We start from the raw sequence: 23,978 nt of genomic DNA on the forward strand, positions 1-23,978 counted from the left end.
GGACTGTGGGAGGAAACTGGAGCACCCGGAGGAAACCCACGCAGACACGGGGAGAATGTGCAAACTCCACACAGTCAGTCGCCTGATTCAGGAATTGAACCCGGGTCTCAGGTGCTGTGAGGCAGCAGTGCTAACCACTGTGCCACCGTGCCGCCCAACCATTTTCTGCCCCACATCCTGACTATTGCTAGGAGGTCTGTACTCCCATCATCAGATTTGGGAGCTAGATTCATATTAAAAGCCATACCTGGTCCAGATAAGACCAGGATTAAAAATGAGGTCTTTCTGGCAAAGGTTATAGAATATAAAATTGGGATGTAACAGTGCATTTGTATGAAAAATCACTAAAACTGCAATTGGGCTAGTCAAGGTAGTTTTCAGCTTACATCACAAAGAAAGAATATTAAGACCAGTGAAAAAGTTCATCATTTGTTCCCTTAGATGATCCCTGTTACAGGCAAATATAAAGGACAAATTGAAATAGTGGGGCTGGGTGCATATATTGTCATAGTTATGTCATTAGACCAGAAGCTCCAGATTCCACCACAACTTCGAGTGGAATTTAAATCAATAAATCTGTAATTAAATGCTGGTCTTAGTAATGGTACCTATTAAATTAATGTTAATTATTGTAAAAGTACAGCTGGTTCACTAATGTCCCTCAAGAAAGAAAACCTGTCATCCATACCTCATCTGGCCTGCTTGTGACTCTAGAGCCATAATAATGTGGCTGACTGCTAAATGCAGCCTGAAGTGGTTTCACAGTTCAGTGGCAATTTGGTATTTGCTGCCCACATCCCAGGAAGGACCAAATGAAATAACAAATCTCCTGGTACGGTCATCTACCTTCTTGCAATTACAACCTCATGATCATTTATAGGAGAAATATTTTCTAAGACTCCAGGTCAAACTACGGTCAAAATGATAGACAAAATAGGGAGATAACCCTCAGCGGACCTGAAAATACTGCGTCTGAGGCATTCAGTTGAACATCTCCTCAGAAGGCAAATACATCCTTCACCTCGGCTAAAGTGAGGACTGCAGCTGCTGGAGATCAGAGTTGAGAGTGTGATGCTGGAAAACTTGCAACAATCCCCATAAACACCCCTTGGCACAAATGGTAAAAATTAAACAAGGGGTCTTACAGGAGAGAAGTCAGAGAAAAAGTACCAGCATCCACTTGCTTCTTTGAGTCCAGCAGCTTCAGAAACTCTACTGTGCTAAAAAACAACCAAACCAGAGAAAAGTTTTCTTTTAAACTTGAAAACTTTTTCCCTGAGGCGGTATCTGTTAGCTATAATTAAACAGGTCCTAAAACCTATCGATACCTAGACTTTTCGGAGTCTGTGTCTTTTACGACCCTCTGGGGGGGGTAAAAAGAAAACCAAGAACAATATAACCTTGTTAAAAGAGCAGCATCGTCACAAATGCAACTTTTGACGTAGCAGGTAAGGTTATACCTTTAACTGATATTGGGTCAAAATTTCATTAGTACAGTGTAAGTGCAAAATCAGAGAAAGGTTCTGTTGAAATGCTTAAAAATAAGAGTTTACACTGTAAACTCGGCAGTGAAGGATGTAGAGTCGAGAGTGTGGTGCTAGAAAAGCACAGGTCAGTCAGCAGTCGAGGAGCTGGAGAGTTTCCTTTCCTGATGAATGACTTTTGACCGAAACGTCGACTCTCCAGCTCCCCGACTACTGCCTGACCTGCTGTGCTTTCCTAGCACCACACTCTCGACTCTACATCCTTCACTGCCGAGTTTACAGTGTAAACTCTTATTTTTAAGCATTTCAACAGAACCTAAGAGTTTACACTGTAAACTCGGCAGTGAAGGATGTAGAGTCGAGAGTGTGGTGCTAGGAAAGCACAGCAGGTCAGGCAGTAGTCGGGGAGCTGGAGAGTCGACGTTTCGGTCAAAAGTCATTCATCAGGAAAGGAAACTCTCCAGCTCCTCGACTGCTGACTGACCTGCTGTGCTTTTCTAGCACCACACTCGCGACTCTACATCCTTCACTGCCGAGTTTACAGTGTAAACTCTTATTTTTAAGCATTTCAACAGAACCTTTCTCTGATTTTGCACTTACACTGTACTAATGAAATTTTGACCCAATATCAGTTAAAGGTATAACCTTACCTGCTACATCAAAAGTTGCATTTGTGACGATGCTGCTCTTTTAACAAGGTTATATTGTTCTTGGTTTACTTTTTACCCCCCCCCCCAGAGGGTCGTAAAAGACACAGACTCCAACACAGATAAGTCTAGGTATCGATGGGTTTTAGGACCTGTTTAATTATAGCTAACAGATACCGCCTCAGGGAAAAAGTTTTCAAGTTTAAAAGAAAACTTTTCTCTGGTTTGGTTGTTTTTTTAGCACAGTAGAGTGTTTGAAGCTGCTGGACTCAATGAAGCAGGTGGATGCTGGTACTCTTTCTCTGACTTCTCTCCTGTAAGACCCTTTGTTTGATTTTTACCATTTGTGCCAAGGGGTGTTTATGGGGATTGTTGCAAGTATTTGCAACAGCATTAAGTTTGGATAATCTGTTGGGTTTTTGGGCAAGTTATTTTGTATTCTGTCTTTGTTTTGTTTGTGTTTCATTTAGTAATCTTGTAAATAAATTATTTTGTTTAAAGCTAATTGGGTTGACCAGCTGCATCACTCCTGGAATATGCACGTTACAACTGGTAAAAACAACTAGCAGAGTTAGGATCTGGGCCACTTTTTAAAAATGTTTTGAGGGTGTCTGGCCTGGTCCACAACACATTTCAGGGAACTATTGTATCCTTAATTCAAACAAAAAGTCAAAAATACAGCATTCAAAATCATTTAACTTCTTAGCACCCATACTTAATCACAAATAAATTTATGTAAGCTTTCTGTTCTTCAAGTTCTGTTACAGTACTCCAAAACTGGCTTGAAGTCCATCAAAGCAGCATGTTTAAATTATCCTCAAATCTTCCCACCCTTGGAAAAAAAACACATACCTGTTTTTCCATTCTGGATTGAATAAAACTCAAAACAGACATCTTAAGGGATCATGAGTAAAAACCACACTCAGCAACTTATGATGCAACGCACTGATTCACTAGCATGTTTAAGAGTCTGAATGCCTGCACAAAGCCATGATACAAATGTTTAAAGTTTTGTCAAGAAAATATTCAAGGGAGTACACATATTTATAAATATTCAAAGTTGTATGTCAGATTGCCCTGAAAAACAGCTAAATTCTTCTTGTCATGTCTAAGGTTTTGACAACTCATTATATGTAACAATAATTTTTGGCATGACTATTTTTATTATTTTTGATCATTACAGCTGAATACAAACACCGCTGTTCTGTAAATTACAGAAATCTGAGGAACCTAAACTTAAAATTCATATTTATGTCCATAATGTTTGAAAAACATCATAATCTAGACTTAATGACAAGATTAGCTGAACCCAAAGAGACGCTTTATCATTTACTTACAACTAGAATTCTCCAACACATGTTCTATGCCCAAGAAAACTCTGCATAAATTCAATTTATAATACCATACCTGAACACCTTAATTCCATCATCTTCCTTTAATGCACTGCAGGCAGAGACCTCACAGTCAATTAACTTCATGCACTCTGAGGTTTTGCTACATAACTGCTCACAAAACTTCGAAAGTTCTCTTTTAAATAAATGAAAATTGCATATCCTATGAACATTATAATTTCAGTCTTAACAGTAGACATTGTTACTGTTCTAATCATTCCAAATTAAGCTTACTTTGCAAGCTTTTGCACGTATAGACACAAAGTGATTCATTTCTTTAAGCAAAGCCCAGAACTTTTGCAAACTCAAATAAACCTGTGTAACTATTCGCTAAAGGACTACACAAATTAAACCTTTCTTTCATAACCTTGACAAGGTTCAGGTGGCACTTCAGAATTAAACTAGCTGTTATACTATTTGATTAATAGAGCTATATTTGGCATCCAAGTACTTTGATTAATATCTTCCACCTGGAACACAAGCACAAGTAATCAAAAAGAGAAAGGTTTCCCCTGTAAAATTAACTATACAGTCCAGAAAGAAAGATGTAAGTAAGTCTAATGAAGACTATAAAATGAAAAAAATCAAAGAACACTGCAATTTTAGGAAAGTAATGGACCTTTAAACCCTCCAAAATAAAACAAAAGCTTAAGATTGCAATGCATCAATTCATTTTGCTCTTGTATTTTCATTATTATCTCAACTAACAATAAATCAATTGGAGCAAGCAATTCGTCAGACTATTTAAAAAAATCAAAAACTGACAAAAATTATATTTTGTTTGTACAGTACAAAGTTTCTAGATACAAACATTAATCTTAAGATTTTTTTTAATACTTAACTACCTTCTGTGTTCAAAGAGGTATATTTGAAAGGTGAATAACGGTGTTGTCAGGCAGTATGCTGTAAAGTGCAACACTATACACTAAAATGACAATCTTCTTGTAAAATCTAAATTACACATGGATATGAAACAATTAAGGACCTCAACCTAGCGCTGTTGCTATTAACCCAGGCTGTGTGGGGGGTGGCTTGCTATATAGAAGCATGTTTACTGGCTGACAGAGATCTGGCACCAGGAAGGATTGACCCACTGACTGCTGATCTGTGCCCTTGAAGCCAACCGAACATCCCCCATACACTCTCACTCACCAAGGCCTGGGACCCAACCATAATATCAGGCCTTTGGTCAATGTGTTGCCAGCAGCCACCCCCTCCCTAGTGAAAGACTACTCGGTCTTGATTAGGAAACACATCTCAGTTGATGGAACTTTGGTTCCTGGGGTCCTTGGTCCAGGGCAAAGCCCACTGTCCAGTGCAGTGCCTGGGTAGCATTTAGTATGACAGACCTTCCTTAAAAAAGGCAATGCAGGCCTCTCAGTATCTTTCAACCAAAAGGCAGAGTCACAATAACTTTTATTAAATACTGCCCCTTGATTCTGGTTCTGCTCCTGGAGGAAAGGTTCAGTGTTGGGAATACAACCTAATAAGATTACATCTGCTTTCTGGATCTTAGTTAATAAAGCAGGGGCAGTAAAAGTATTGTTGCCACAAGTAATGACTGATTATTTATATATGAGTTATTATAGGCACCAAATCTATATTCTTACCTGCAACAGAATTTGGTCGAGGCATGAGGTACAGGGGGATGGAGTGGACAGACTGAGATGAGACAGTCTCCAAGTTTCTTTCTGGGAATTTATTCAAGCTGAACGTAGAACCAGATATATTTTCATCCACTCGATATAGGCAGGAATCCAAGGCAGATTTTTGAGCATGCCATGGTTTAGCACTTGTCCTGGAGCTTGATTCTTTGCTACTTTCCCCACCATACTTAGCACGTTCTACATTTTCGGAATAGCTTGTCAAAGTTGCTGTTGATTGGAAAAAAAAAGAGAAAAAAATTGTTATGGTGGAACAGTGCAAATTAACTCGCATGCTGCTTTCTAAACAAATTTAATTTGAAAATGCTAACTGCAGTTGTGGATGCAACTGTTAGCATTCAGAACTACTTTAACCTTTCCTTTTTGCTCTACTTTGTTACAGAAGTTATAGTCTGCAACTTATTTAATTATTCTCAGCTCGGGGTAGCATTTCTCCCTTCTGATTCTGAATTTCATGTGTTTAAGAATTGATGGTATAACTAGGCTGACAGTAAAGTGCAGTGCTGAAGAAATGCTGTATTGTTGAGGGTGTCAACTCATGAATGAGATGTTTCCCCACACAGGCCAATGCAAAGACTCTGTGGCATTTTTCAAAGGACAGCAGAGACATTCTCTTGATGCCCTGGCCCACATGTACTCATCAACAGACTTTCTGGTGATATAATGCAATGTGGTTTTAAGCCCTATGGCTATGTATTGCCATTCTCTGAATCTCTTGATTAAGTCAAAATATCTAAGCGTCTCAATAAAATAAAATCACTTATGCCAGGTGAAAAGCTGGAGGCAGTAAATAAATATGTAAGGTTTCTTGATAGACTGAGCTCGTCTCGAAAGAATGCAAACATATTGATTATAAATATAAGTTATTAGTTGAAGGTGGGCATAGTCACAGAATCAATGGGTTGGCCGAAGATGAGACAAAATAGCTTTCATTTCGGTATAGAGCAGCCTGAAGCATTCCACATTGCTTTAAGGCAGGGATTATTTGGTTAGAAAGTTTTATTGTTTAATCCATCCAGGTGTTTTTCACGGAAGTGACTTGCAGACTTTGTTTGGTGCAAGTTGCAGCTCACATGGAATTCATGATAGGAAGGGAATTTAGGAGATTTACCTGACTTAGAGCGTGAGGAAGAGATCTCCACTAATTATCACTTTGGATCATTCGGGAGGCAGAAGCTGTGATAAATAAGAGTTATAGGGAAGTAGTTACTCCCAGGCACGAACAAAGCTGGGTGACTGTTTGAAAGGGGAGAAAACAGTCAGTGGAGGGATCCCCTGTGGTCGTTCCCCTGAAAACATGTATACTGTTGTGGAAACTTTGTGGAGGACAACTTACCAGGGGTCTCTGGCACAGAGCCTGTCCCTGTTGCACAGAAGTGAAAGAGGGAAAGGAGGAGAATGTTAGACATTGGAGATTCAATGGTTAGAGGCTCATTTAGAAGGTTTGTTGGGAACGAACAAGACTCACGGTTGGTATGTTGCCTCTCCGGTGCCAGGGTCCGTGATGTCTTGGATCGTATCTTTGGGGTCCTGAAGGGAGAGGGTGACTAGCCTCAAGTCGTGGTCCACGAAGGTACCAACGACATAGATAGAAAGAGGGATAGGGATGCAAGGCAGGATTCCAGGGAGCTAGGGTGGAAGCTGAGAGCTAGAAAAAAAAGTTATTATCTCTGGGAGGGTTTAAACTAACTCTGCAGGGGCATGGGAACCTGGACTGTAGCTTTAGTGTAGGGAGGTTAGGAACAAGGCATCAATCTCGAAGGAGGGTGCCTGTAAACAGGAAGGTGGCTTGAAGTGTGTATATTTCAATGCCAGAAGTATAAGAAACAAGGTAGGTGAACTTGCAGCGTGGGTTGGTACCGGGAACTTCGATGTTGTGGCCATTACAGAGACGTGGGTAGAACAGGGACAGGAATGGCTGTTGCAGGTTCCAGGGTTTAAATGTTTTAGCAGGGTCAGAGATGGGGGTAAAAGAGGGGGAGGTGTGGCATTGCTTGTCAAGGATAGTATTACAGCGGTGGAAAGGACGATGGAGGAAGACTTGCCATCTGAGGTAGTTTGGGCTGAGGTTAGAAATAGGAAAGGTGAGGTCACCCTGTTAGGAGTTTTCTACAGGCCACCTAATAGTCCGAGAGAAGTAGAGGAAAATATTGTGAGGATTATTCAGGAGAAGAGTGAAAGTAGCAGGGTGGTTGTTACGGGGGACTTTAACTTCCCAGATATTGACTGGGAAAGCTATAGCTCGAGTTCATTAGATGTTTGTCCAATGTGTGCAGAAGGGTTTCCTGACACAATATGTAGACAGGCCAACAAGAGGTGTGGATTTGGTTCTAGGTAATGAACCAGGTGTTAGACTTGGAGGTAGGTGAGCACTCCGGGGACAGTGACCACAACTCGGTGACTTTTATTCTAGTGATGGAGAGGGATAAGTGTGCACTGCAGGGCAAGAGTTATAGCTGGGGGCAGGGAAATTATGATGCAGTGAGGCATGACTTAGGATGTGTGGATTGGAAAAATTGGCTTCAAGGGAAGAACACAAATGATATGTGGAAGATTGTTCAAGGAATGGCTATTGGGTGTCCTTGATAAGTATGTACCAGTCAGGCAGGGAGTAAAGGGTCTTGTGAGGGAGCCGTGGTTTAATAAGGAATTGGAATCCCTTGTGAAAAGGAAGAGGGCGGTCTATGTAAAGATGAGGCGTGATGGTTCAGTTGGGGCGACGGAGAGTTCTAAGGTAGCCAGGAAGGATCTAAAGAGAGCTAAGAGCAGCGAGAAGGGGACATGAAAAGTCCTTAGTTGGTAGGATTAGGGAAAACACAAAGGCTTTCTATAGGTATGTCAGGAATAAAAGGATGACTAGGGTAGGTATCAGTCCAGTCAAGGATAGGAGTGGGAAGTTGTGCGTGGAGGCGGAGGAGATTGGAGAGACACTAAATCAATACTTTTCGTCAGTATTCTCTCAGGAACAGGACATTGTTGCTGATGTGAATATTGAGTCACAAGTGATTAGAATGGATGACCTTGAGGTATGTAGGGAAGAGGTCTGGGGAATCCTGGAAAGGGTGAAAATAGATAAGTCCCCTGGGCCTGATGGCATTTATCCTAGGATCCTCTGGGAAGCTAGGGAGGAGATAGCGGAACCATTGGCCTTGATTTTTATGTCGTCATTGTCTACGGGAACAGTGCCAGAAGACTGGAGGATAGCGAATGTGGTCCCCTTGTTCAAGAAAGGGAGTAGGGATAGCCCGAGTAACTATAGGCCAGTGAGTCTCACTTCTGTTGTGGGCAAAGTCTTAGAGAGAATTGTAAGGGATAGGATTTATGAACATCTGGATAGGCATAACGTAATCAAGGATAGTCAGCATGGTTTTGTGAAGGGCAGGTCGTGCCTCACAAACCTTATTGAGTTCTTTGAGAAGGTGACCAAGGAAGTGGACGAGGGTAAAGCAGCAGATGTGGTGTATATGGATTTTAGCAAGGCGTTCGATAAGGTACCCCATGGTAGGCTAATGCAAAAACTACGTAGGCATGGCACTGAAGGTGCATTAGAGGTTTGGATTAGGAATTGGCTGGCTGGAAGGAGACAGAGGGTAGTAGTTGATGGTATAGGTTCATCTTGGAGTGCAGTTACTAGCGGTGTTCCAAAAGGATCTGTTTTGGGACCATTGCTGTTTGTCATTTTTATAAATGACCTAGAGGAGGGGCTTGAAAGCTGGGTGAGCAAGTTTGCGGATGACACGAAAGTCGGTGGAGTTGTGGACAGCGAAGAAGGATGTGGCAGGTTACAGCGGGATATAGATAAGTTGCAGAGCTGGGCAGAAAGGTGGCAAATGGAATTCAATGTAGCTAAGTGTGAAGTCATTCACTTTGGTAGGAGTAACAAGATGGATTACTGGGCTAATGGTAGGCTACTTGGTAGTGTGGATGAGCAGAGGGATCTTGGTGTCCATGTATACAGATCTCTGAAAGTTGCCACCCAAATAAATAGTGCTGTGAAGAAGGCATATGGTGTACTGGGCTTTATTGGTAGAGGAATTGAGTTCCGGAGTCCTGAGGTCATGTTGCAGTTGTATAAGACTCTGGTGCGGCCTCATCTGGAGTACTGTGTGCAGTTTTGGTCGCCATACTATAGGAAGGACGTGGAGGCATTGGAACGAGTGCAGAGGAGGTTTACCAGGATGTTGCCTGGCATGGTAGGAAGATCGTATGAGGAAAGGCTGAGGCACTTGGGGCTGTTCTCATTGGAGAAAAGAAGGTTTAGGGGAGATTTGATAGAGGTGTACAAGATGATTAGGGGTTTAGATAGGGTTGACAGTGAGAACCTTTTTCTGCTAATGGAGTCAGCTGTTACTAGGGGACACAGCTTTAAATTAAGGGGTGGTAGGTATAGGACAGATGTTCGGGGTAGATTCTTTACTCAGCGAGTCATGAGTTCATGAAATGCCCTGCCAGTAGCAGTGGTGGACTCTCCCTCTTTATGGTCATTTAAGCGGGCATTGGATAAGCATATGGAGGTTATTGGGCTAGTGAAGGTTAGGTAGGCTTTGGTCGGCGCAACATCGAGGGCCGAAGGGCCTGTACTGCGCTGTATTTTTCTATGTTCTATGTTTGTTACCCGTGCCATGTGATAGCGGGGCAAGGAATAGGGAGAGATATCAGCTGAACACGTGGCTGCAAGAATGGTGTAGGAGGGAGGGTTTCAGGTTCTTGGATAATTGGGACTCATTCTGGAATACGTGGGACCTGTACAAACAGGAAGGTCTTCATTTGAATCAGAGGGGTACTAATATCGTAAGTGAGAAAGTTGCTGGTGCTATTCGGGTCGGTTTAAACGAGCTCAGCAGGGGGATAGGAACCTAAGGAGTAGTTGCAGTGCACAGGAGGATGACAGTAGTGAGGACAGGGACAGGATTTCAGGGTCACAGGAATGTGCTAGAAGACCGCAAGCTCATTTGAAGTGTGTCTACTTCAACACCAGAAGTATCCGAAATAAGGTAGGTGAGCTTGCAGCATTGATAAGTACTGGGACTTCGATGTTGTGGCCATTTCGAAGACATGGATAGAACAGGGTGAGGAATGGATGTTGCAGGTTCCAGGGTTTAGATCTTTCCTTAAGAACAGGTAAGGCGGTAAAAGAGGGGGAGGTGTGGCCTTGTTAGTCAAGGATAGTATAACAGTGGCTGAAAGAACTTCTGATGAGGACTCGTCTACTGAGGTAGTGTGGGCTGAGATTAGAAACAGGAGAGGAGAGGTGACACTGCTTGGAGTTTTTTATACGCCTCTGCAGAGCTCCAGGGAGGTGGAGGAGAGGATTGGCAAAATTATTCTGGGTAGGAGTGAAGGAACAAGGTGGTCATTATGGTCATTTAACTTCCCCCAACATTGACTGGAAATGCTATAACTCTAGTCTGTCGGATGGATCAGTTTTTGTCTAATGTGTACAGCAGGGCTTCCTGACACAGTATATCGAAGGAGTGACTAGACGGGAAGCCACATTGGATCTGGTGCTTGGTAATGAACCGGCCAGGTGTTTGATTTAGTTGTCGGTGGGCACTTTGTAGAGAGTGACCATAATTCAGTTACGTTTAGTTTCGTGATGGAAAGAGATAGGTATATACCACAGGTTAAAAGTTAGCGATGGGGCAAGGGCAATTATAATGTGATTAGACAAGAATTATCATAGAATGGGGTAGCAAAATGCAGGGGATGCAGACAATTGAAATGTGGAGCTGGTTTAAGGAACAAGTATTGTGTGTCTTTGATAGGTATGTCCCTGTAAGGCAGGGAGGAAGTGATAAGGTAAGGGACGCATGGTTTACGACAGAAATTGCATCTCTTGTTAAGCAGAAGGTGGAGGCTTCTTTAGGGCAAGATGGGACAAGATGATGAGACAAGATGGTTCAGATGAGGCGATGAAGTGTTATGGATCAGCTAGACAGCTAGAGAGTTTAAAGAGAGAGTTAAAAAGAGCAAAGAGGACACAACCAGTCTTTATCAAATAGAATAAAGGAGAACCCTAAAGCTTTCCGTAGGTATGTTTGGAATAAGATGATGATTAGGGTAGGAATAGGGCCAATCAAAGACAGAGGTGGGAAGTTGAAGATGGACCCTGTGGAGATCGGAGGGGTGCTAAATGAACATTTCTCATTGGTTTTCACTCAGGAAAAGAAGGGTATTGCAGAGGTGAAGAATGAGGCATGAAATATTGGACTAGAAAAGATCGAGGTTAGTTACGGACAGGTGTTATCAATTCTAGAAGGAGTGAAAGTAGACAAGTCCCATGGACCGGATAGGATTTATCTGAGGATTCTCTGGGAAGCTAAGGAGGAGATAGCAGAGCCTTTGGCTTCGATATTTGAGTTGTCATTGTCTACAGGTTTGGTACCAGAGGACTGGAGGATTGCAAAAGTTGTGCCCTTGTTCAAGAAGGGCAGTTGAGATGACCTAGGTAATTATAGACCAGTGAGCCTTACTTCCGTTGTAGGAAAGGTTTTGGAAAGGATTGTAAGAGATAGGATTTACAATCATCTAGCGAGTAACAATTTGATTTCAGACAGTCAACATGGTTTTGCCAAGGGCAGGTTGTGTCTCACAAACCTCTGAGTTTTTTGAGAAGGTGACGAAGCATGTCGATGAGGGTAGGGCAGTTGATGTTGTGTACATGGACTTCAGTAAGATGCAGAAGCATGGGATTGAGGGCAATTTAGATTAGAAACTGGCTTTCTGAAAGAAGGCAGCGAGTAATGGTTGATGTAAAATATTCAGCCTGGAGTCCACTTATTAGTGGTGTGCACAAGGATCTGTTTTGGAACCACTGCTGTTTGTCATTTTTATAAATGACTTAGATGCAGGCACAGGTGGATGGATTAGTTAATTTGCAGGTGACACTAAAATCAGTGGAGTAGTGGACAGTGTGGAAGAATGTTTCAGGTTGCAGGGAGACTTGGATAAACTGCAGAATTGGGCTGAGAGATGGCAAATAGGGTTCAATGCAGCTAATGTGAGGTGATTCACTTTGGGAAGAATAACAGGAAGGCAGAATACTGGGTCAATGAAAAGATTATTGGTGGTGTGGATGTGCAGAGAGATCTTGGAGTCCACGTACATAGATCCCTAAAAGTTGCCACCCAGGTGGATAATGCTGCTAAGAAAGCATATGGTGTGTTAAGTTTCCTTGGTCGAGGATTGAGTTCCGGAGCCGCAATATCATGCTGCAACTATACAAAACGCTAGTGTGGCCGCACTTGGAATATTGTGTACAATTCTGATCGCCATATTTCGGAAATGATGTGGAAGCATTGGAAAGAGTGCAGAGGAGATTTACCAGGATGTTGCCTGGTTTGGAGGGACTCTCTTATGAGGGAAGGCTGAAATACTTGGGTCTGATCTCATTGAAAAGAAGAATGCCAAGAGGGGATTTGATAGAGGCATACTATATGATGAGAAGATTGGACAGGGCAGACAATGAAAGTCTTTTTCCTAGGATGATGACGTCACCTTGTACGAGGGGACAAAACTACAAATCGAGGGGTGATAGATTTAAGACAGATGTCTGAGGCAGGTTCTTTACTCAGAGACTGGTAAGGGTGTGGAATGCCCTACCTGCCAACATAGTTAACTCAGCCACATTAGGGAGATTTAAACAATCCTGGGATAAGCATATGGATGATGATGGGATAGTGTAGGGGGCTGAGCTGAGAATAGTTTCACAGGTCGGCACAACATTGCGAGCCAAAGGGCCTGTTCTGCACTGTATAGTTCTATGTTCTAAAGGCAAGTAGTCTTGCAGAACTACGTCATGAGCTTAGGCAGATAGTTCAGAAACAGCTGCCAAGGAACTGTGGGAACAGATTGCACACAAAAATCTATCTATGCAAAGTCAGGGCAGAAGCAGGAGAAACCTCAAAGAAAGAGCGTCTAGCTACCATAATAGGAAACTGAGATGAAATCAAAGTGAGCTCTGCAGAGCTGTTGTATGGCTCTGATTGGTCCCAGAAGTAACAAATTAACTTCTAAGACATTATGATATGGAAATGTTGGTGTTGGACTGAGGTGGATGAAGTCAGAAGTCACATGATACCATGTTATAATCCAACAGGTTTACTCAAAATCAAAAGTTTTCAGTGTGCTGCTCCTTCGTCAGTTTGGAAGGAGCAGCGCTCTAAGAGCTTGTGATTTTGAGTAAACTTGTTGGACTATAATCTGGTGCCACATGAGTTCTGACTTCGTCCAAGACATAACAACATAGAAGAATGCAAGGATTTCATGGCAAGTTATTGTTGCTCTGACTCACTCTTATTTATGTAATGAAATATGCAGGATGGCATGGTGTGGGAGTCAAAAGTCACAACAGTGTGGCAAAAACTAGCCAACACATTGAGTTTGCTTTTTTGCTGAGCAATCTAGTTAGTCTCACTCCCCTATACTTACCCTGTATCCCTCCCTGCAAGTATTTATCCAACATTCTGTCAACGGTGCATTCCAAATCTTTATCAGTTTATTGAATAAAAATTTTGTCCAATTGTTACTTCTAGTTCTTTTGCCAATCTGTCCCTTCTGGTTATTAATCGTTCAAGTTTCCTTGACTTGAAGTAAAACAGCCCAGTTTCCCCAGTTTCCTCTAATTCCTGAAGAAGGGCTCTGGCCCGAAACGTCGAATTTCCTGTTCCTTGGATGCTGCCTAACCTGCTGTGCTTTAACCAGCAACACATTTTCAGCTCCAGTTTCCCCAGTCTATCCACCTAACTGCAATCTCTTATCTTTGAATCTATTCTAATAAACCTTTTCAGTATCTATGCAAAAGTGGGCAAGTCTTTTATAAACTGTAGTGCCCAGAACTGAATACAATACTCCAACTGATCTAGTATTTTGCATACTTAGCTTTTAACCTTCTAGATTTTCACTCTTTACCTCTATGTATTAAGTCGAGGTTTCTCATACTTGCTGAACTATATTGTTAATTCGTCTTGCTACTTTCAACGTTTGTGCACATACATTCCCATGTCGATTTCTTCTTCATCCTATCTAAAATTGCACCTTTTAGTTGCATTGTCTCTTCTCCATTATTGCAATATATCCTATATAACCTCACTTTTTACTGAATTTGACTGATCATGCATGTGCCCATCTTTATGTACACCCCAGTCCATCACTGGCACCTCCAAATCATAACATTTGAGCGTAGCTTTTAGAGTGTTACAGCTCAGGTATGGGGTTTAGACCCGCAATTCACTGAACTTTGGGTTCCTTATCCCACACTAAAAAATGCAACACACATCCACCCTCCCCCCCCCCCAAGTCCAGCAAAGCAACTATTCATCTCCGAAACTTAAGTATAATGAAAAAAAAAGCTCCTTCGTCCTTCATGTAGCCGTGAGTTTTGAAGTCAAAATATTTACCACGTTGTACATTTGAGAGAGATATGCTTTGGGTGCTTAAATAGCATCCTAGTGGTGGTGGGGTTTAGTCTAGTTGATCCTGAAGGGCTTTTGCCTGAAACATAGATTTCGCTGCTCGTTGGATGCTGCCTGAACTGCTGTGCTCTTCCAGCACCACTGATCCAGAATCTGGTTTCCAGCATCTGCAGTCATTGTTTTTACCTTTCTTGGAACAGCCATGCCAAATTGTTGATTATGTGTGTACAGATTTGGATTGCTAACTAAAACGCTAGACAAAAAGAGCATAGGCTTGATTGTTAGCTCAAGTTAATTTGGTCCTCAAATTGTGATGTCTTTCCAAGTTTTGCTTATATGGGGATTTTCAGAAGGATGGCTTTGTGCAATCCAAATAAACCATGACACAAAAAAGTGATAAAATTAGCTAAAGATTTAAAGTTAGAATGCCTTTATCTTACACTTGTTTGAAAATGATTGATGATACTAACACTGAAATAACTGCTTCACCTACATTTCAGCAAATCCATTATGAGATACTATTTTTGTAGGTATGATAGGTTTTGATTCTGCAAATTTTAAATTCCAAATAAATTCTGGTCATGACAGCAGGTTCAATCATACAGGATAATGGATTACTGTCATGCTCATCCATCCAGTGGATAGCAGCTCTATGATATTAACATTGTATTTAGGATATTCAAATTTAAATCCTGGCAGTGCATACTCAATATTTTATATTATATCATGTTAAAGTAGACAGGATAAAAACAGGAAGTAAAAAATGCTTACCACAGTGTCTATCAAAAGAACATAGATAGGAGAGCTGAATGGCCTATTTCAGCTCTATAGTTTGCTCCATTCATCTACTATATCATGTGCTTTGATACCACCGGATGTTGTTATTGGCCAAGTCAGATGTCAGACTAAAACCCAGCTGGATAGATTTTGTTTTATTTGGTTTTACAAATGTGGAATACAAACATGCAAGACCACAGATTTGGGTTTAACAATAAAACAGAAGTTTTACACAAAAGAAATGAAGATAAAATAAAATGTAAACATGTTGACATATATAGAAATTATAATTATAATACTCGAGATAATTCCCTTCTATTCCATATCTCTCGGGCTTAATTGAAATGTGCTTTCATATTTCCATTTTAAGAAATTGATAGCCACTTCTTGGATACACCTAAAACTCAATTATATGCCATTCTCAGTTTCACATATCCAAAAAATTTAGCCAAACACTTCTGGCCTAGAACTCAAATGAATCTTCTTAGTGAAGTAACTTATTTCTTAACAGTCCTAAACTACCTCTCCTTCTCAAGAGCAACTGTTTTACACATTCAGCTTAAGCCGATTCTTCTGCAAATTACTGCAAACTGAAAGCAAAAAACTTTTTTTTTCTTCTCCCAGCTATGGATGCTTCTGCTAAACCCACAAACAATTCAGAATCTTCTATCTCAAAGTTCATTGCACTACATTGTTCACTTTATAAGCTCTCCCAACGTAAACAAAGCCCAGTGGTCTCCAGCGGCTAACACTCTCAGACCGTCTTTTAAAATTAATTACCATGTTAACAGAAATATCTAAAGGTTAATCATTAAATCCCTTCAGATATGGAGAATACCCATATGCCACTTGTTCCAAATTCAAAAAATTTACATTAATAATGTTAACATATATTTAAATCCCGACTCAGGCGACTGATTGTGTGGAGTTTGCACGTTCTCCCCCTGTCTGCGTGGGTTTCCTCCCACAGTCCAAAGATGTGCGGGTCAGGTGAATTGGCCATGCTAAATTGCCCGTAGTGTTAGGTAATGGGGTAAATGTAGGGGTATGGGTGGGTTGCGCTTCGGCGGGTCGGTGTAGGCTTGTTGGGCCAAAGGGCCTGTTTCCACACTAAGTCTAATCTAATCTAATCTAATCTAATCACATACTTGTACCACAGAAGGCTGATCTATGTGGCCTCTACTCTAGTTTCCTGCTGTGCTCCATAATCTATGATTCCCTTATCAAGCAAAAATCTGCACAAAAGTCAGCCTTCAATATATTCAACGATCCAGGCTCCTGGGTTCTCTGGAGAAAGACAGTTCTAAACAATTCTCCACATCTTCATGTATTTTGAAAATATTCTCTGGTTTTAGATGATCTCTCATGGGAAACATTCTCTCAACATCTATCCTATCGGATGCCATCAGGATCTTAAATGTTTAAGTAAGATTATCGCTCATTCAACCTTGTCAAACTTTCCTCATATGACAATCATTTCATGGTAAAAGGTAACCTAACAAATCTCCTCTGAATTATCTCCAAAAAAAGTGTGCCTCTGATAAGTAAGATAACCAAAACATACTCGCAGTACTTCAGGTGTGGTTTCACCAACAGCTGGTATAGTTATAAGAAGGGTTTGTGTCTCATAATTCTTTTTCCACGTTATCTCTATAAGTTTTCTATACCGTGCTCAGTTCTCACTTGCACGATCAACCTGACATTGTTATACAAAGTGCTTTTTGTTTTGTTTCATCTTATACTTTATCTCTTTCATTATCCAGGAATCCATTTGTTGAAAGAATTTCACTATTAGGCTTCAGCTCAAGAGGAGAGATTTGATGAGATCCGATTCCCTATACTATGGAAACAGGCCCTTCAGCCCAACAAGTCCACACTGACCCTCTGAAGAGTAACCCACTCAGACCCATTCCCCTACCCTATATTTGGATTATGGGAGGAAACCCAAGCAGACATGGGGAGAATGTCAGTGTGAAGTTTGCACAGTCACCCGAGGCAGGAATCGAACCCAGGTGCGTGAGGCAGCAGTGCTAACCACTGAACCACTGTCTCGCCCTAGTGCAGTGACTACAGTCATCTAGGCTTGAAACATTAGCTTGCTGTCTCTTCTCTTGTCTGATCAACTGTGAGCTCTAGCATTGGTTGTTTTGAATCATTGTCTGAAACTTGCCTTTTGTTTAATCACAAGCCCAAATGTTGCCCAGGTCTTGTTGCGTGAGGACACAAACCGAATAACTGTCTGAAGAGTTTCAAATGGAAATGAACACTTAAATTAATATAATTGTTCCCAAACCACATCCTCTTCAAAGGCAAGTTCAAGAAGGTGGTTCACCTTTTCAATTAGGGATGGGTAACAAATGCTAACCTTGTCAGTGATACCAACATCCCATGAAAGAATTTCTTTTAGAAGCTTGCTTTAGACATTTCTCTGTCAAACTTTGATTCTAATTTATTCATGCCAAATCCATTCTCAGCCCAAAATTTTGCCCTGCTTCAATTAATTTTACTTTGATTGCTCCTTGTAGCCAAGATAAATCTTATGATGCTGCGAGCATTGTTCCTTGAGGTTCCCCCTACTGATACTTGATTTTCTTCATTCACCAGAATCAGATTTATTTACGTCTCCTTTGTCAGTGGGCAAGAAATGTACTGATCAATGAAATGTTTTGTAATACATTCCTCTCTGCACTTTGCACTACTGCCGCAACCTACATTGGGATAACTAACGTTCCCCACTCTCAAAACTGTATAGTTCTTAATCACTATGCCATTTGCCTGGACACGTGCCTTTTTATCCATCAATGACCAATATAGTGGAACATTTCTTAACTTTAACAATTTGACTGACATTTATGAAAACAGATAATGAACAACAATCTGTTATTTTACATAACTGGTTGAGAGATAGTTCCATCTGCCACCCAAAATGGTGCACGTCAGGTGAATTGGCCATGCTAAATTGCCCATATTGTTCAGGGATGTGTAGATTTGTCCTTGATCTCTCTTTCCCACACTAATAGACTAGACTGTGGATGCTGAGGTCAAAGAGGGAAGTGTTGGAGGACCTTTGCAGGAATTAGACCACTTGTGGAGAGAGAAACTCAGCTCACGATATGACGCTACTTAACTATTTTCAGCATCTGCTCCAGCAAAGTTCAATGTAAGCTGGAGGAATTACACCTCAGATAACTTGCAGCCTTCATGACTCAATATCAAATTTAACAATTTCAGACTATGAACATCCTATTCTTGTCTATTACTTACTCCCACTACTCCAGGTTCTGTCCTGAGATAGGTTTTCTGCTCTTTATCCTCATTAGCTTCTTGTCTTACCTGGCTTCTCTGACTTATACTTTTTCACTCTCTGGGTTCTGCAGCCACCTCTCTGCTCGCTGCCTTCTTTCCCTCCCATTAATCAGCATAAATGCCACCTTGTTTGAGCTGCTTCTAGTTGTGAAGAAGAGCCACGGCATACTGAATTAACTCTGTTTACAATCTACAGATGTTACAGACTTGCTGAATGTTTTGGGCAGTTTACATTTATAATAATTCTACTGTTAATAGCTCTGCTTGTTCTTCTGCTGCTTTTCCACATTATATGGCTTATCTGCATTTGACTGACATTTATGAAAACAAATAATGAACAATAATCTGTTATTTTACATAACTGGTTGAGAGATAGATATGGGCCATCTGCCTCCCAAAAATGTGCAGGTTAGGTGAATTGGCCATGCTAAATTGCCCATATTGTTCAGGGATGTGTAGGTTAGGTGCATTAGTCAGGAGTAAATTTAGGATAATAGTGTAGGGGGGATGAGTCTGGGTGGGTTATTCTTCACAGGGTTGGCGTACACTTGTTGGGCCAAAGGGCCTGTTTCCACACTGTAGGGATTCCATCATTCTAATATCTATCTTAACCTATACTGCCACCTTTCTTTCTACTCCACCTTCAAAAACAGCACAGCAATGTCTGTGTAGCCTGGCTATCGTTGCAACTTTCACAGCATTGTACTTGTGCTCCAAAATTACCTGATTCTCTGTCTAAACTCTGGCAACAACCTAACAATGTGCAAAGTTGTCCAGATGTGTCCTTATTATTAAAAGCAGGAAAAAACATCAATCTGGTCAAATATAACCCCATTTATCTGTGCTAAATCATTAGTGAATTACTGGGTTTGGAGTTGTTGATGATGCTCTCAACTCATTGGGCTTAATCTTGTCAATAATTTTACCAAGGGACAATTATTCACTAATAGTCTGTACATCTGTTTGCCACTTGGGTTGTTCTAGAGTCACTTAATTACTGTCTTCCAGCCTTGGTCCAAACATGAACAAAACAAAAAGGCTGAACTCCAGAGGTGAGGCAAGAGACACTGCCCTTGAAATCAATGCAACATTTGATGGACTGTGGCATCAAGGAACCTGAATAACATTTAAGGTAGGGGAAATCGGGGAAAACTCAGTGTCAATGATCACCTGGTCATTGCTCGGAGCTATGTCTCAGTGCAATGCCTTTGGCTCAACAATCTCAACAATCTTAATCAGAAACCTTCCTTGCACCAAAGATCAAACGTGAGTATGTTCACTGATGATTGCAGAGTGTTCATTTCCATTTGAAATTCTTCGGATAGTTATTCGGTTTATGCCTTCACACAACACTTGGGCTTGTGCTAGAAAATGGCAAGTTTCAGAAATGATTCAAAACAACCAATGTAGGAGATCACAGTGAGTGAGACAGTATCTACGAAGAGACAGCAAACTAATGTTTCAACTCTAGATGATGCTCGTCACTGCATTCCTCTTGAGCTGAAGCCTGACAGTTAAAGTCTTTCAACAAATGTAAAATATAAGCCAAAGGAAGTAGGGGAGTGGAAGGGATGAAGATATATGAATGAAAATAACTATGAATTATTCATGCAGACTTTATTTTATGACCAAAATTACCAGTAAATTCTGATGTTGTTTCTTAAAACTGTTAACAATTCCTTCAAGGATCCCACTGGAAATATCTCTCCCAGCAAACCACAGTTGTCATCACTGTTGTTCCAACATTTTTATTTCACATTGTGTGTAAACAAAGGCATTCTAAAGACAAAAATTCTAAAATCTACAATCTCACCTATCAGTCTAATGTGTGAATTGTTACTTGCTTCAATAGTCTCGAAACATGGTGACAGAGTGCCAAAAAAACTGTGGAGTATTGACATTCAGTGCAATTATACAGTCCACTGGTAAAAGAAATGCTTGCCCAGGATAAGATATTGGTTGCACATCAGTTTGTTTTGCAAAGAGATGCTGATTATTTTCATACAAAGGTCTACATGGAATTGGAATTCAGTGAATTTATTGAGAATTTGACAGGCTCCCATAAATCTGAAACTCTGAAATAACAAATCAGCTCTCAGGAAAACATGAAACTATTCCTTTTATTTGCCAGGGTGTCACAGAACTAAGACAAGTTTCTAAGCAGTTTCCTATCCAGTACTGAAAAAGATTCACTAGACTTGAAATATCACCAGATCTGCTGAATTTTGCCAGCAATTTTAGTTTTGCTTTCTAATGAGGGTGGCTTGTTAATAACCATTTCCAGAATGATTGAACAAAACGTCTTTGTCAGAGGGACATTTGTGTTTGGTTTTATGCTGCATTTAGATTAATTCTGAATATGTGTCACCATATCATCTCCAGATTTCACCAAGTACCAAGAAAGCATTCCTGCTTGTAAGCTGATATTTCTGTTGAGAGAAATTTTATTGAAAAATAAGATCTTGAGGGTATTTGACAAAGTTGATGCCACCGAATATTTTCCCAAAAGGGCATCTAGAACTAGGAAACACAATTTAAAAACTAGGAATATCCTATTTCACTCTGAAATTAGGAGAGGGTTTCTTCACTAGAGAACAGTAGAGACTTGTTTATTGAATATATTAAAGACAGAGGCAGAAAGATTTTTGATTGACAAGTAAATTAAGGGATTTGGGGTCACTCAACTAAGTGAACTTGAAGCCTCATTCAGATCAGCCAGATGATATGACCAAATAGTAGAGACTCAAAGGGCCAAATAGACCAAACCATAGTATTGGTCCATGGTGCTTCTAGTATTTCTATTTTTAAAAGACAAACTGTCTCCAAATGTGGGACTTCAATGGATAACAGTAGCACTTCAGCATCATGAGCTGATGTTGTTTGTTTGGCAGCCTACAACTGGCTGCATATTTCAGCAATACCTGAATGGACATTCTTGTTTTTTGTAAGGCTTTTCTTACATTTGCCACTCATATACTGAACCATACATGTTTTGTCATTCTGTATAGATATGGTTCATGAAGCAGAGGTTAATTTGTGAAAACTGTAGTATGTTTTGATAACATCTTACACAATTATTGTGAACACACACATACATTTTGCACAACATTTGAAATCTTAAACAAAAGTTGAACTCAGAAATTGTCTCCAATTATTTAACTGCATACCCATATTATTTGGAAAATTGGTTGAGAAGGTATATAAATGCTGTGCTGCAAAGTGTCATAAGTATCACCTCAAACATATCGAGTGAGTCACATCATATCTGAGTGTTTTCTATCTAGCCTCTCACTTCTCATGGATGAATTATAGCATCAAATGTCAAGAAATGTAATCCTTGTGAAAGCTCTCAATGGAACAACTGAACAAAAGTATTTGCCACACTTTTTCATTTGCCTGTTAAATATATCCCAGAGCATAACTGCAACAGTTTCAATAGTCCTCAAGTTGTTGAGGCATCTATCAAAAGTTTACACTTACCAAATTTCAGAAGTCATTATAATTACAGTAAGTATTACTAGCATACATTAAAAATAAAAACAAGTAAAATAAATACTTAGATTAGTTTGAATGTTACATAGCAATTTAATTATGAAAATGATGGTCACTTGAACACATGGATGATACTCAAGTACTTCATTTTAAGCTGAGCATGATGCTAACTTCAGACTTAGAAAACAGCAGCAAGCAGTCCTCATCATGATTCAGATAAAAACAACCTTTCAAGCAAAATTGGTGAGAGCCCAAATCAGATCTACATAGCTAAAGTACTAGATTTTAAGGAGCTTTCAGTTTTAAGGAACCAAAGCAGGTAAGAAAGGGAGGGAAGTGGAGAATTATAGGGAGGGAATTCCAGACTGAGACACTGCCATCAACAGTATAGTAATTAAGATCCAGCACGCTCAAGTCAAGAAGCATAAGAGCATAAAGTATCTAGAAGGTCATTGGGTTGAAGGAGGTTACCAACGAGATGACCAAAAAAAAAGATAAACTTGTAAGTGCAAATAGCAAGCAATATAAAAAAGGATAGGAAGAGCTTCTTTAAATAATTAAAAATGAAAACAGAAGCCTAAGTGACTAGAGGCCCTCAGAGAATGAGTTCAGGGAAAAAGGAAATGGCAGAAGAACTGAATAAATATTTTGCATTATACGTCATAATAAAGACACTAATGGCATTCTAAAAATACTACATGAACAAGGGTCAAAAGGGAAAAAGGAAATAAACCCAACTTTCAGAAAGAAAAAGAAATAGGGAAACTAATGTGGCTAAAGTTCAATAAGTCCTCTGAACCTGATACGATGCATTCTAGGATATTAAATAGCTACAGAGATAGAAAATGCGCTGGTAATAATCTTTCAAGAATCCCGAGATTCAGGAAAAGTCCAAATGATTGAAAAACTGTCAATTTAACATCCTTATTCAAAGCCAGTTAGCTTATAGCCGTCATTGGGAAAAAGTTAGAGTCTACTATGAAGGATGTAACAACAGAGCATTTAGAAATACCAAACATGAACAAAGAGTAAGAATTGTTCTATGAAGGAAAAATCATGCCTGACAATTTTATTAGAATTCTTTGAGGAGGTAATAGTCAAGACAAAAGGAACCATCAGATGTAATATATTTTGAATTCAAAAATCAGATAAAGTTAAAAATCACACAACCAACTGATGAAGGAGCAGGGCTCCTAAAGTTAGTGCTTCCAAATAAACAAGTTGGACTATAATCTGGTGTTGTGTGATTTTTAATTTTGTACACCCCAGTCCAACACAGACACTTTCAATCAGATATTGCACATTTAGCTATTTAATAAGATAAAGCCCATGGTGTTGGGATAGAGGATTTGCTACCGAACAGGGATAAGTGCTAAGACCACACTATTTAAATCATATATTAATGACTTGAATGAGGGAAGTGAATGCACTATTATCAAGTTTACAGATGACATAAAAACAGGTGGGAAGGCAAGTGATGAGGGTGACCCAAAAAAGCTGAAGTGGGATAGAGACAGGTTAGATGAATAAGCAAAGATCCTGGCAGATGGAATGTAATATGGGAAAATGTAAAGTATAGAGGAACTGAATGTTGCTTAAATGGTGAAATAATGGATCCAATCCAAAAGATGTGATTGTCAGGTGAACTAGCCATGCTAAATTGGCCAGAGTGTTCAAGGGTGTGTAGGGTAGGTACATGGGGGTAAATATGGGGTCGGGGAATGCGTCTGGCTGGGTTACGCTTCAGAGAGTTGATGTGGACTTGCTGGGCTAAAGGGCCTGTTTCCAACTGTAGGGTTTCTAT

General features: G+C 40.3%; 1 protein-coding gene across 5 annotated transcripts in view; it reads right to left on the reverse strand.

The window, feature by feature from the left end:
• Positions 1-23,978, reverse strand: part of LOC132830691 (protein TANC2) — a 996,151-nt gene that overhangs the window by 340,913 nt on the left and 631,260 nt on the right. For all 5 annotated transcript variants that reach the window (XM_060848498.1, XM_060848499.1, XM_060848500.1 and 2 more), the window contains one exon: positions 5,133-5,396. In XM_060848498.1, coding sequence (XP_060704481.1) covers positions 5,133-5,396 — 264 coding nt within the window. The remainder of the gene's footprint in view (positions 1-5,132; positions 5,397-23,978) is intronic.

This window comes from Hemiscyllium ocellatum, chromosome 32, assembly GCF_020745735.1.
Source record: "Hemiscyllium ocellatum isolate sHemOce1 chromosome 32, sHemOce1.pat.X.cur, whole genome shotgun sequence".
Classification (NCBI taxonomy): Eukaryota; Metazoa; Chordata; class Chondrichthyes; order Orectolobiformes; family Hemiscylliidae; genus Hemiscyllium; species Hemiscyllium ocellatum.